Consider the following 16,019-nt stretch of genomic DNA (forward strand, 5'->3'; position numbering starts at 1 on the left):
TCTGGTGCCTGGCTGAAGTGGATTTTTCCCTGTGCCCCCATGTTTTCCTTTGTTTGGCTGGGTGATGTTTTTAAATTTCTCTATGCTCCTAGCAAGGCTGAGTCCTTTCACTGTTGCTGCCTATTGGTCTCTCTCCCCCTCCCTTTCCTTTCTCTCCCTCTCTCTCTCTCTCTCTGCGATGTGGTGATGGTGTCTGTGGGCAAAAGGGGAGGGGGAGCCACTCGCTGAAATGATGCTGGCTGCATTTCAGCACCTTAGATAAAATGATCGAGCACTATCTAATAAAAATATAACCCCCAAAGACAAAAGTTTTTTCAGTCTTATCAATATATCCATCTTCAAATTTTGAGCATCGTACATGGAGGAGGCAGCGTCATCTGGGGAAATTAATTCGACACAACCGTTTTCCATCTTTTTGTCAGTGCCACCGCCCTTTTCATTGTGCGCCGGGAAACTGATTTATGAACCAGCCTGGCGATTAGACTTCCTCACTGGTGCAAACCCACAATTAGTGAGGAGCCCTCTAGCCAAAGCATATTTCTGACAAATACAGACTGTTTAGAAAATAAACGGAAACGGTTAAATAAAGAAACTGTACAGAATAAAGCACCATCCAATTGATTTTTGGCGCAACAACTCAGTGTTTATAATTTACAGTGTATATATTCTATACTATAAAGACGAAAGCCGTGAGGATAAGATAAAGGAGATGACAGGTGAACGGAAATGATCCATCAGACCAACAGTGAAATCTGCCTGTTTCACCTTGTGTCTGCCTGCGACTTAACTGCAGAGGCACTGGGGATTTATGGCAACACAAAAACATTTTCTGTTCCTTCATGATACCACTTTGCTCCACAGTGACAGCTGACGAAGCCTTGTCCTTAAAACCGCCATTGGAAGTGGGTGCTGCAGAGCCCTTTCTGCCACAGGTTCAGTCTCTCATAAGTTACACACAAAGCAAGTTATGTCATGAGGTTGTTCAGCAGTGACGACGCTATAGCCGCCTTTAGTGACAAGATGCACCAGATGTGGCCCCTTAACACATCATGGCAAAAATACACTTTTGACTTTATCTCCTGACAGGCAGCACTTACAAAGAGTGACAGCTTGTAATCATTTTACTCCATTATCACATTTATATCCTTGATTAAAAAAAAAAAAAAAAAAAGTACTCATGATCAGCCACAATATCATATAGCTACCACATCATATGACCAATTATGCATTTTAAACAGCTGACTTCATAGATGTCATTAGAGGAAAATCAGACCTTCTCAGTTTCAGATGACAAGACACACATTTTAAGAGTCCAAGATGATCTGACAGTGCATGTCTAATCCAAGTACTTCAGCCCCTGGACCCATGTACCTCAATTAAATTATAATTTAAAGTGGATTCAAGTTAATTGGACGGGACCTTACCCCTAATACAGTCGACATAGAGACTAATGGAAGATCTTCTGACACTCAATTCAATTTCAAAAAGCTTTTGGGTTTTCAGATGAATTCATCCATACACATTAATGCTTGTTTGTTGTGAACAATCACCACTCTTTAGATATTATGCTGTGGCGATGCCCTTGTGAGACCCTGAGCTATCCTGATTCACCGCGGCCAATAGGCCAAGATGCGCGCCCACCGCCCACATCTTTCCCCTCTTCTGGTGTGCTGCCACTCTAACCCACGCCTAGTCTGCCCACGGCAATGAGAGTGCTTGGCATCCCGGGAGATGGGGAGAAGACAGTGACTCACTTGGATGCTGCCAGTGGATGGGTAGATGCAAAGCGACTCTTCACACTCCAAGGTGACAAGGAGGAGGTGGCAAACCGAGGAGTTGGAGAAGAAATCAAGTGTCCTTTGAAAGAATTATTACATACAAAAAAATCCCTACTACCTACAGTGGGTTTATAAAAGAGTCTGTGGTTAATGGTTAATCTCTGACATCATTGTAATAGTAGCGAAGTGTCCCTGTATGATGTCATTTGAATATTTATCAGTGCCTATCTTTGCAGTGCTTCTGCAAAATATTCAAGAGTCTATATTTGGCATGACTTTTTCTCTCTGCATTATTATCCCTCTGAGCAGCGGCGATAACAAGGTTTCTTTTAGCTGGGGCTAGTAGTCTCTGATGGGTCTACATGAACGGTCCGCCACGCTACTTGTGACATTTAGCAGATTTTCCTGGTGGGATGTGTGGACCTGTCTGTTTGGCAATGACACAAAAATGAAAACGACTTTTATCTCTTCTATTACACACAGAGAGCTGGATTTACACCCGACCTTTACACCTTTCTCCCTCCCTCTCCTTTCCTCTCATCTCCGTACTGTACTTAAGGATATGTTACAGCTCTCTCATACCTGTTTAAAAACGCACATCTGTTTCAGCATTAATTACACACAGCTGAGCTGTTGATTTCTCACTCAAGGGTGCTGCAGATAAAGTTATCACCATTAGTCCACCAGCAGACAGACACCTTTTACGCATCAACAAACTGATTTCAAAGAGACAATTAGAAAATTGGTATTACTTTTAACTCCACCCTGTCTTCAACATGTTGTCTTAACTCTGTCCAAATCCATCTGCATACATTCATTTACCTTTTAAATTTTAACAGTATTTCTTATCCTCAATCCCCTTTTGCAATCCCTTCATGCTCTCACTTCCCCCCATTGTCTCTTGCCTACTCTCTCCACTCTGGAGTGTATCCAGCTGTGGCCCTGTCCTCGACATCCGCTGTGCCAGCTGAGGGCTGGCTGGGGGCATACTGGGTCTTAAGTGGGGACACAAGAGCTTGTGCCTTTTTTAGAATGATAGAGACACACACAAAAAAACAGTGGGTGAGAAAAAAACCCCAAATGGTATGGTTTATGATAGCCATGAAGACGAGCGATAAAGATTGTAAAAAAAAAACGAGACTCCATCCTCCCTATGCTGCAATATTAACATCTCCCATTCAATTAATTATGCAAGATGGCCACTATATTAATAACATCCCCTTCACCAAGACTCAACCTCATTAATATTGTAAACGACCATTCTAAAAGCCATTCATATCACCTCCCCTAAGAGTCTGTTATGTGGAATTCCCCCATTTTCAGTGAGTCAGATGAGAGGCAGGGATCCACCGAGAAACAGGTCACAGCTGGGCTATCATGAAGCAGGGCTCCTTACATCACTCAGTCAGTCAACTTATATACAAACAAGAGGCAGTCATGCAAACTTAAAGGGCACTTGTGCCTGTGGGCACGCGCGCGCGCGCACACACACCCACACACACACACACACACACACACACACACACACACACACACACACACACACACACACACACACACACACACACACACACACACACACACACACACACACACACACAGTAAAAGACGATTGTATAAACACAAATGATAACTAAGGCCAAACAAGATTATTTGATCTGGATGAATGTCAGAGCATGCCAGAATTTGTTTCCTCTAATTTAAATGAATTCTGTTCAATATTGTCTGTGGAGCAGGAAATTAATTTAATTAAAAGACCAGATCAGTCACAGTGAATGGTAAGTGCAAAAGCTGTCACAGGCTTTGATAAACAGATGAGAGGGAAATTCTCTATCATCAGCAGAGACAGCTGCCCTAAAGTTTTGTTTGAAATCAGTGTTATTCTAGTCAAAACTTCATCATAAAGCTTTAGTTTTGTGGAGTGTGACAGTGATCATATTGCATTATGGACTACATTAGTACTGGTATGTTTAAGGCACTAATAATGCCTTCATTTTTTCTTCATGCTATAGGAAATGTCTTCAGGCTTATTTGTCGGTGGACACCAGTGTCTGTGGTGCCAGAAAATGTGTTTTCAGATTTAGTTAATTAAAAGGGATGCACTGAAATAAAGAAACTGACACAGAAACAGCCTTTTTCTTAGAGGTGACAGCACAACCTGGTGCTTCATCATACAAATTGAATTGGAAAAAAAACCCGTCATGGTGGGTGTCATCATGGCATGTAGTAAATTACATTAATAAAGACATTGGAAATAGTTTAAGAATCACAAGCCAGTCACATTAACAATTCATCTAATGCTGCATTACATGTTGCCCTTTGGTAATCACTTCTGCTTAAACCAAGATATGAAATATGTATGGCAAGAAATTAGTCACTTCAGGATAAGTCTAATAAATGCTGTGTATTTAGATTCAGTTATGCCTGTAAAAAAAAGAAAGATCAAAAGTAATACTAACAGCACAGCACATTTAAGTCCATTGTAAGAAAGAGTGGTTGAGTCAGCCCAAGCAAGAAGGAACAAAGGTGGGAGAGACAGTGAAATTGGTCCCTCTGTTGGAATAAATTGGTAGTACAAGGGTTGGACACGTGATCGTCACCCCACTGCCCATCCGCACAGGCTTTCTCATTAAGCCAGAGCACTAAAACATAATCCCAGCTATGAGTGTGAGTGTGTGCGTGTGAGTGAGAGAGAGAGGCGGAGAGAGAGAGACAGAGAGAGTAAGTCATTTTCTATCTTATATCCACTACAGTGACAGGAAATGGATAGTGCAAGATACCATGGAAGGCACCCTCCCGAGGTGAAATGATAAAGGGTAAAAAGCATCGGCATATACAACATGTTGATGATAGAATCTACAGTACCAATATAAAAAAAAAAATGAAAACAGTAACTACATTTACCATAAATGTACTGGATAATGCACAAACTTAAGAGGAGGATTCATGTCAAATGTGAGAAAAAGCCAGCTTATCAGAAGCATGTTGTCTCTAAGGATTTTGTTTAACCATAGAAGCAACTGATTATCACAGTTAAGACAGCATTTATATCAAATGACAAGAATAAAAAAATGTGCAGAAAAAAATTCTGAAAAGCAAAAAAACTCATACACACTGCTAAGTTGGATCAGCTTCTACAGACTAAAGCTAATATCTACCATATTGGTTTATGACAAAGCTGTGTTCTCATACCTCCTTGTCATCATTATTTCCTCTGCAAAAAAAACTTTTGCATTTTCAAATCTCCGAAACAAAGTCCCATGGTAACCACAATCCCTTTACTCAGGTGGACACAGTAAGCGGGTAGAGGAGGCATTCTCTGGGTATGTTTGTTTGTCTTGATCCCTTGTGTACCTTGCTTTCAAAAATAAAGGGCATGAGAAAACTAAAAGCAGCACAAATCCCTCCCTGTGGGACTCTATAAGGGTTAAACAGCTCCTTGGTTGTCCTGGTTCAGCATGTGCATAAATCAAACAGATTCTTGTTGTGGCACTGAACAAAGCTATCAGGAAATGCAGGCAGGCTTTGGATACTTCCCTCTCAGGATGCCCTGGCTTTATATCCTTGCCGGATGGGAGAGGATGGAACCCGTGGTTTTGAGCATGACAAAGCTAATCTAACAACTGCAACAACATCCCGATGCCACTAAGAGGGAGTATGGATGAAGGACGAGTTGGTGGAAGTAGGGGAGAAAGGGGTGGGGTGGTGATAAATTCTTCCCTTTATCTGTGACCAATTGTAAGCCTGTGGTGTTCTCACTCAGCTACAGGGCATGTATTTAATGTGTTTTTTTTGGTTGTCCATTTCATCCTAAGAAGCTCCCGTTTTTCTCACTATCTCATGCTCAAGGCTTGAGTGCTGTATTTGTGTCTTCCACTAAAACCCTCTCCATTTAAAAAAAAACAAAACGTTTCTCTAATCTCACACATTTGCTTACTTCCTTTATCCACTGACTTGGCATTTCTGCTCGTGATGCTGTACATCTTCAGGCTGCATCTCTCTCTTTGTCTCTCTAACCAGCTCTCCTGTCTCCTATTGTGTCCACCTTGCTTCCTTCCTGCTTGCCTGTACAGCACATGCTGGGATGGATGTGTGGGTGGGGGCGGGTACATAATGGCAGCTCCCTGGAAACAGACTAGTTCATCATTTCGTTAAGGCTCAGAACAGTCTCCATGACAACCTCAGACAGCAGCACTAACCTCACTCACACAAAGGACACACCCTGTAAGGGAGAAAAAAAAGGAAGTGCTACATGTAAGTGCTTTACTGATAAATACAGAAGCTGTTCTGTCATTTTGTATTAAAACTGCTGCAGTAAGGACATTTCTTTCTGGTCCATCTGTTGAACCCATCTGTGCAATAGAACTGTAACAATTAGTTGATTTGTTGCCAACTATCTTGATAATCACTGAATCGTTTTGAATCCTTTTTTTAAGTAAATCCAAATTCACAGATTAATGCTCCTCAAGTATGAATATTGTTCTGGTTTATTTAGTCCTCTATGATAGTAAAATCATATCTTGTGTATCTGTTTCACTTTGGGCAGTGTGTTGATTTTTTTCAACATTTTATGTAGCTAACAACTAATCAATTAATTGAGATAATAACTGACATATTAATCGATAATGAAAATAATGGTAAGTTGCAGCCCTGCTATGTAGGTTACACCACAAAAAATGACTTTACTGTATGACTGCAATCTATGAATTGTGGACCACTTAGTGTGTGCCTCAACCAGGATAATGTGCTGTAGAATCAATAATTTAATGCACTTTGCAGTATAGGGGAGGCAGAGTTAGAAGCTTTCATCGGATACACAATCTAAACCCTAAATCATCATCCTATGTACGTCCAGGAAACTACTAGGCTACTCTCTCAACAGTTCTTCAGTGTGTACACATCATTAACATTATGGTGGTTCTATAAAACACCCACCCCAAGCAAATGTTGCATATGCTCAGACGCAGTATCTTGCGGTCACACAGCACTCGGACAAAAACACAAGATGTTCTGATGGCTGCATGGATAAAAGCCTCTCCTCCTCATCCTCCCTGGCCTTTTGCCCCGCCCAACCGGTTTAGCTGTGACTAGGTGTTGTCAGCCCCGCCCAGCCGCAGAGCAGAGCAGGAGGCAGAGCTGTGCCGAGCGGAGCTGATACCTCGATTGGTACTGACGCTGCCTGCTTCTGCGACTGCAGCGAGTAGCGGAAAATTACCTGCCCCTCCCCCCTCTCTTCCACATTCACAGAGAACTGCGGCATACAGAATGCATACTGAATCGCTTTTACGCGCTCCAGGCATTGTTTGAAGAAACACAGTAGGGAGAGATGGTGCATACGTAGATTGTGTCAGAGGGAGGGATAAAAAAGCAACCACCTAACGCAGGTTTATTCAGATGGTGCATGTAGCACACTGCCACCTTTAAATCACATGCTGACCCACTTAAAAGCTACACAGTCCATACGCATCGACTGCTACATGCGATGTCTGAGTGTGAGCACACTAAGCACTGATCGAGTCTCCATCACACTGAACCAACCACACGAACGGAGCTTTGACAGATCGGGCCATGCTTGTTTGTGCTGAACCACTCCCTGAAATGAGGTCATGTTGTCTGAGTGAGTCAAAGCATCACGGATCCACAGCCGCACACTGTGCACTGAACTTCACCGAGATTATTTGAACACAGTCTACCAGTTAAGAGAAATAACAACATTACTGAATGCTTAGAAATGTCACGAATGTACATGAAACACAAGATTTGACCGCTGACAAATTCAATCAAAACGGAATACACCAGGGCTTCTGTGCTATTTGGTATGAGCGGATCAGGGTCATAGGAATGCTAATGATAATATATTAAATCGTGTTTACAGCGCTGTAAAGCTGATAGCACACGTCTGTAGAGATGGACGCTAATTCCCTGTTAGTTCTCTCAGCTGCTCCCCTTCTCAGGGATTGCTGGTGAAGAAGAGGGGGAGGGGAAGAGATCTGGCAGCATGGATGAGGAGGAGGAGGAGGATGAGAAAAAAGGACCAGGTTTGGGATGAATAATATCTTGATGTTGCACAGCAAAAAAGGGGGAAATAGAACAGGCAGTTGAATGCAACATAACTGGGAATAACATGTATAACTTGCACAATACATTTGTTGGATGAGAGCATGGTATTTTAACACATATTTATATTTAAAGCAGAGAATAGCCTATGAACACATGGTCCTTGGCTCACAAATATTTTTTTGTATTGAAAGTAAAAAGATAGCTCGGCAAAACAGCAATCTTTTCTAAGGTTGTTCATCTATTATTAGAGACACATCATCACACAGTACTTGATGAAAATATAACTGTGTTTCACAATTCATTGGGGTCTTGAAATGCAGTCTAACAGATTAAGACAAAGGGGCATGGATTAATAAAATGAAAACCTTAGCATATATTACAGACTAATAGATATTTTATAAAATATCGCTTAATAATAATACTAAGGCTACAATTATGCAAGAAATTGCTGAGTAGAATTTACTGTACAAACACTAGAGAAAGGATAATGACTCCATGAAGCTGAGGTAAATATCTCAGGAGAAACACAGTTGATCGCAAGACTGAACAAATATGAGCACAGCACAATCAAATTCTGACAAAAAGATAAGAGAGGGTTTTTTTAAGGCTCAAGTGCTACAGTTACAAACCTGAGAGAATTAAAGGCCCTACCCACACAGGTGTTTCCACTTATTTTGCCTAATTAGACCCCCTCTTGGGAACAGTAGGCATGTTCATACAGTATGTACTTGATTGACACCTCCCTCACTTTCCTGATGTGCATGTTGAGGTGGGTCAAAATACACCTTTATCATTCTTGTAGGCTTTTTTCACAGAAGAAACTCTGACATGAACACAGTAGGAAGAACATAGGTATAAATAATCTAAATTAATGTTGGCTGAATTCTATAGCTGCATTGCTTTCAGCATCTTGATATTGTGCATGTTGCATGGTTCACTGTCACACTGCTGTGGTGTACATGAAGAATTGAATAGAACAGAAAGAGCCATCGTTAATGTAATTAGTTATACCTGTACTTCTCCAACTATGCCTAAGTCTGCTGTAAAAAACAACAACTTTGAGAACCTTGGAAGCCCAGTGGTTACAGCGCATACCATGTAATGACAGCGTCCAGGTTCAATTCCAGCCAGAGGCCTATGTTGCAAGTCATTCCCCTCTCTCTCTCCCTTTTTCCTGTCAGCCTCTCAGCCACCTACTATCTAAAATAAAAGGCAAGAAGCCCAAAATAAATCTAAAAAACACAACATCTTCAACCTGGGTCGAAGAATAACTAAAGAAGACACCTATGTGGATGGGAACACTGTTCAGGGCCTATTAACACTACAATCTTTGTAACATACAAAGAAAATTTCAGACAGCTGTATGCACACACAAAAAAACATTACAACTTGCATTTCTTAACAGGTTTTGTCTTATGATAATATCTATCAGAGAAATAAGTTTTTCAAAGATAGAGCCAAGTTGTTTTTCACCCACAGAGACATTTCATCTGATGCTAAGACAGCAGACATTTCCTAATTTTAATGCAGAACTATTAACACAAATAAGTATAAGCTTTCAAAAATGAATGGACTGAACATATTATACAGCTGATGTCAATAATGCCTCGATCAAGTGCAATGCCACAGAAATCAAAGACAGGTATGAACAGACACCAGGTAGCAAGAGGTTTTCAAAGAGTTACAACTAGTTCCATTTACTTTTTTCCCCATCCCAGATATGAGCTTGTTCAAAGTCAGCAAATGGGCTGTGAAAATCACTACATACCCATCACACCCTGTATATTAGTGCTACAGAACACTGTATGCCAAAACAACTAAAAAAAATAACGGGTTCTCTCCTACACTGCCACTACTATAAACAATTAAATCAGTCACAAAGCAATCCCTGTCCAATCACCCTGAACTAAAACACTGGATGTATTACAATTCATATTACAGTGTAACATTGAGTTATAAATGTATGTATACAATGTATACAGTCTACAGTGTCTATACTGTACATAGACATGTATACAAACAGTGCAGCCATACATTAAAACATTAATCCATACTTCCCATATGACCATTAATCCAGTCCGCTTTGTAGAAACACCCACCCTTGCACCTGTGAATCACTTGTGTATATGCTTACTTGTCTGACCTTGTTTTGGCTTTACCACCATAAATGATCCTACACCTTGTTACATCTGTGTGTAAGCACATAGACAGTAATTGGAAACCGGTGTAAACCTCCTTGTACGTGTAACACAGTTGGCAAAAAAAGGTGATTCAGATTCTGACAGAGGCAGGTTTCATAATTATCAGTGGGGCAAACGAAGTATTTCATAGGTTAGGTTGAAAAGTGTAGATAAAAAGACGAAAAACACAACAAGACTTACTCAGTTGGAGGACAGCGATTTTCATGAAATACGATACAACCCATGTGAGGCATCTTATGGCTGGCCGAAGAAATGAAGAGAGGTCCAAAATGGCCTCACATGTGGCCCAAACACAGATGTATGATAAGACGCCAGCTCCTATATAAAAGGTTGCAGTAGCGCTTTAGGCCATCAGGGGCAGCACTGAGCACACTGCTGCTATCGTCAGAAGGTGATGGGCGAAGAAGACGCGCCATCTTGGGTTTTTTCATGAGTAGTTGACAGTGTGGACTCATGAAGGACTTACTTAGAGCAAGTTGTGTTTCTGTTACATTAAAACATACATGACACGCACTCATTTCACCGGACAGGTCGCTAAGGAGTCTAACATATCTCCGGTGAGTTTGTGTTTTCAACATTAAGTAACTTAATAAACTCTGAATGGACACTGAATTGTGATGTGACAGTCACTGCTGCGAGCTTCTGAGAGGCATACACTTCTCAAATCACGCTTGTAATAAAGTCTGTTTTCTACCGAGGCTCACCGCGAAGCTAACTCTTCTAAACAGACGCCGTTTTGCCGGTAAATCACGTATTTAGCATCATGCTAAATACGCTACAACCTTTGGCGCTATGAAGAGGCTACACAACAAAACACACATAAGTAGTTTCTTTAACTATGTTGTGTATAAAAGCTAAATGCTTGGAGTATTTTAACTAATAAACACATGTTGTAGAAGTGGTTTATGCTACAGGAGTGGATTGACAAGTCGTTGAATATGTTTTAATATATTTGCGCACTTATTTTGTTGAAGTGGCTTGGTTGACTAGCTATCTTAACTACTGTGAACACAGGTTGACTACAGCTGCTGCGGAGGCGCAAGATACACTGTGATTTCAAGCTTACATATGGTTTATAATGATAGTGATATATAATATACTATTTTATATAAATATGCAATAATATTAATATTGCAAAAAAATCAGACCCATCCTGTCTCAAAGTGATGCTGAAAAACTAGTCCATGCATTTGTTACTTCTAGGCTGGATTATTGTAATTCATTATTATCAGGACCTAACAAGTCTCTAAAGACTCAGTGCTTTCTCGTCTGTGCTTTCTCATCTCACAGGTAATCCAGGTCTGTAGACGTCCGGATGACAGATTCCAGTCCCAGACCTACTAGCTTCAATGTTGATTTTCAATGTGCTTCTCTCTCCTATCCTTCCTTTCTCTCCTCTCTACCCCAACCGGTCGAGGCAGATGGCCGCCCACTTTGAGCCTGGCTTTGCCTGAGGTTTCTTCCTGTTAAAAGGGAGTTTTTTCTTGCCACTTTTGCCAAGTGCTTGCTCATGTGGGAATGTTGGGTCTCTTTAAAATTAAAACCTGAAGAGTACAGTTTAGAACCTGCTCTATGTGTAAAGTGCCTTGAGATGACTTTGTTGGGATTTGGTGCTATACAAATAAAGATTGATTGATTGATTTATAATATAATATATTCCAGGGCCTGGAGAATCTGTTGCAACACACCATCCTGCCAATTGTTAACCAACAACTGGACCCTCCAATTTGCCTACAGGGCCAAGAAGGGCAAAAAGGATGCTGTGGTCTGCCTGCTCTGCCTCCATCTCCAGCACCTGGATACCTCAGGCACCTTCCAGGATCCTCCTTGTGGACTTCAGCTCTGCTTTCAATACCTAAGGCACCTGATGATCTTCAATCTATACCAACTCACCACTCGTCCCCCATCTCATCCATCTCCTGCACTATTTTTTCACTGACCAACGACAAGCTGTTTGGGTAGGCAAAACAACATCATCTGCACTCACCACCAACTCTTCATGATGTACACCAATGACTGCACTGGTCCCTTACCCACCACTACTTATCTCAAATACTCCACACTGCCATTCTTGCTCTTCTCACAGATAACCATGATGTTCGGGACTATCACAACACTGTTACACACTTCACCCAATGGTGTGAGCGTAACCGCCTTCAGAGCTCAACTGTAAGGCCATCAAATGCATTGCAGATACACCCACTCAATTGCCACTTCCCTGTGCTGCCCTGTGGGTGCAGGTACAGGTCCCCAACATGCAGAAGGGCTCACTTTGGCAAAAGCCTGGTACCTGCAGCCATACCAGCCCTATTTCTGTCTGTCATTGTTGTGTGATGATGTGTGTAAAGAGTAATGTTGATTTTTTTCCCCCTTTGATGTACAGTGCTATAAAAAGGATTCCCCCCCCCTGGGGACAATAAATTGTAACTAATTGACTAACTAACTAATATAATCTATTCTTGTTTTCCATAATAATATTCAAGTAAATATGCAACCAATAATACATAGGCTGTGAGAGGATATTAAATATTGAATTACACTTCTTAAACTTATTCAAACTTATACAATGAAGTGTTTCTTTTAGATAACAGGATCAATTTGGTGCTTGTGCACCAAGCCTTTGGTTGCTACTAGAAATTACTTCCACCAGTTGTTTCACTAAATTTATTCTTACTCTTACTCTACTTTAAGTTATTATGGCTACTTTAATTTCATTAATATGAAGTGTAATACCTTTTTATAAACACTCTATGACCCACTTCTTTTTTTTGCTGTGCTCTGTGGGTTGGTACTGAGGGACACAGAGGCACAACATTCTTTACCAAGCCCTGTGATTTCAGCACCATGGACAGCGCTTGAGCCACAGCAGGCAGAGACAGAGAAAAAAGTGGGCTAGTGAGACATGTAATAGAAAACACTCTTCTCAAGGCCCAGCCGCAATATTGTTTATAAAAGTTGTACACAAATGTGTAGTAAACTTGTTTAGGAGGATAACATCTTACCTTATTAGGTAATGTCTGTGTAAAAGTGTCTCCTCCATTAATACTGATCAGCTCTGCATCTACAGGTGGAAATGGTGCGGGAAAAACCACCATGTCACTCTTCAATGTGTCTGAGCTGAAACACACGTCATACTGCTGAGTAGCTTTAGAGTAAGACCAGCTCCCGTCAGGGTGGGTGGTGATCATTGGGGCGCCGTACCTACTGAAACTGCCGTCGGTCCTGTGACATTTGACAGCTATTAAACTGATGAGGCTCAGCAGAAAGATCGCTGACACCGACACAATGGTGATCAGCAGATACAGGTTTAAATCAGAGAAGCTGTCCTCCTTCACTGGAACATGTCTGAACTGAGTCTGAATGTCAGCTGTGCTTTCAACCACCACCACATCAATAGACACAGTAGCTGACAGGGAGGGTTCTCCGTTATCAGAAACCAACACCACCAAGGGGTGAGTTTTCAGGTCATTGTCACTCATTCTCCTCTTAGTCCTGATTTCCCCGGTGCTGGTTCCGATCCGGAAGAGGTTGTTTCCTTTGGGCTCAGACAGGTGATAAGAAAGCAGCGCATTGTATCCAGAGTCTGCGTCTACAGCCTTGATATTTGCCACAAAGTATCCCGCTTCAGCAGAATAGGGGATGCTCTCACTGTTAACGGAGCCGTGCTCAGAATAGGGCGCCAGAACAGCTGGATTATTGTCATTTTCATCCAGTATAAAAACATTGACAGTCACGTTGCTGCCGAGCGGAGGGACACCAGAGTCTGTGGCCTGAACTTTAAACTGAAACGTTTTTAACTCCTCAAAGTTAAAAGACTGCAGAGTGACTATATCTCCAGTCTCTGAGTTGATGTTTATAACAGATCCTATTACATTGTTTTTATGATTATTATTAATAACTGAAAACGTTACTTGTGCATTTTCGTCTACATCCGGATCATCTGCAGTCATAGTATAGATATTAGCGCCTATGGGACTGTTTTCCTTAACGAAAATGTTTATCACCGGTTCTTTAAAACGAGGTGCATTGTCATTGACATCAGAAACGTGCACTGTAATAACACTTGTCCCGGAAAGAGGCGGGACCCCTTCGTCAGTCGCTATTATTGTTACATTATATTTAGAAGCTTGTTCTCTGTCTAGAGTTCCGTCTACGACCAAAGAATAATGGTTCTTGTATGTATTTTTAATTTTAAACGGAACAGAATCAACTATTCTAACCTGAACAACTCCGTTTTTATCTGCATCGTTATCTTTCACTGTTATAAGTCCAACCATCGTGTCTACTTGTGAATCTTCTCTGACCACATTGACTAAAGACGTCACTGATATTTCTGGTGCATTATCATTAACATCTGTGATTTCAACTAGTATTTTACAATGAGATGCTCTTGGAAATGGTCCTTTGTCTTTCGCTTGGACCCGGATTTCGACTGCACTGTTTTTTTCGTGATCTATTTCGCCGTTTACCGTAATTTCTCCCGTTATGAAGTTAATGGCAAATTTATCAACATCATTGTCACTGTCGTGGTTGATAAAAGAATACAGTATTTCTCCATTAAGACCGTCATCTAAATCCCAAGCATGCACCGAAATGACGCTTGTACCGCGAGGTGCGTTTTCTGGCACTGTGGCTTTGTACAACGACTTATCAAAAATTGGAATATTATCATTTACATCTTGCACATTAACAGTGATATGCAACGTGCCTGATTTAGGAGGTTTTCCTCCATCTATAGCCGTCAGTGTGAGTTTGATAGCTGGCCGTTTCTCACGGTCTAAGGCTTTCTGTAGTACCATTTCAGCAGACATTGTTTGCTCTCCAGCATTCTGCACATCCAGGGTAAAATGTTCGTTTTGGCTCAGCTTGTAGCTTTTTACCGAATAAGTACCCACATCAGCATCGAAAGCCTTTGCCAGTGTAAATCTTTCACCGGGAAAAGCTGATTCAGACACATTAAGAACAATTCCTGGAATCCGAAAAGAGGGCGCGTTGTCATTTATATCCAAAATATTAACCTCAAATCGGTAGAGATTTAGCGGAGATTTGACAATGGCTTCCACTTCCAGAGAACACTTCACGCTGCGAGAGCACAGCTCCTCTCGGTCTATTCTGTCTTTCACCAGAAGTATTCCAGTCTTAACAATTACCTCGAAATACCTCGTGTTTGGTCCTGATATTTGAAAACCTCGAGTTTCCAACTCTTGTATATCTAGATGTAAATCCTTAGCCAAATTTCCCACAGTGGTACCCGGGCTCGATTCCTCCGTAACCGAATATGCAATCTGTGCTGCTGCGACACTCCATATTTGAAACGCAGAGAAAAAATAATACATCCAGTGACGGATAATGTTCCCGTGGCGTTGCATTCTTTTCATAGCCCGCTAGACAAGTGACTTGGAAATATTTGACTCTAGTCGTAACATTGTTTGGTACTGATACACCCAGATAAGAGCCCCTCAGTGCAATGAGGGTGATCTGTATAATACGACGAACACAGATTTACAAGCCCTCTCTCTTTAATATAAAAGGGAGGAGCTTCACACAGAAGAGTTTCAACTCTGTGAGCTGATAGTGACATCTTGTGGTAACATAGAAGAAAGAAAATGATGAAAGATATTCTAAGATAATTAAAACATTAGGGTTTTCCTGAAATTAAGATAGTAGAAAAATCTATACTAATTTACCACTAACAAAAAAAGCAACAAAAACACACCTGACATTCAAGCCAGACTACATCGCCCTAATAGTGCAACATTCAGTTATTGTAAAGAGGAATGAGAAATTGGTTAAATATTTAAAATTAGTTTCACAGTCTATTGGTTTTCTTTGCAGCACACAAGAGCATCATACAATGGCCAACAAAACCAGAGAGCATTATAGAATATATTTAGAATGTCATAATTTGTCTTTAAGTCGTACAATAAAGGAATGGCTGTTTAGTCTTAAATATCATGTGAGTAGGCTACAACAAAAAGTT

At 41.1% G+C, this 16,019-nt stretch overlaps 1 protein-coding gene across 1 annotated transcript; it reads right to left on the reverse strand.

The window, feature by feature from the left end:
- Nucleotides 1-12,753: 12,753 nt before the first annotated feature.
- On the reverse strand, nucleotides 12,754-15,417 carry LOC133986339 (protocadherin alpha-8-like). The gene is made up of 2 exons (XM_062426166.1): nucleotides 13,035-15,417; nucleotides 12,754-12,797 (listed from the first exon to the last, which is right to left on the reverse strand). Exons 1-2 carry the CDS (start codon nucleotides 15,415-15,417, stop codon nucleotides 12,754-12,756), a joined length of 2,427 nt encoding a protein of 808 aa, XP_062282150.1.
- Between the last annotated feature and the right edge of the window lie 602 nt (nucleotides 15,418-16,019).

Source organism: Scomber scombrus, chromosome 9 (genome assembly GCF_963691925.1).
Source record: "Scomber scombrus chromosome 9, fScoSco1.1, whole genome shotgun sequence".
NCBI classification, from domain to species: Eukaryota; Metazoa; Chordata; class Actinopteri; order Scombriformes; family Scombridae; genus Scomber; species Scomber scombrus.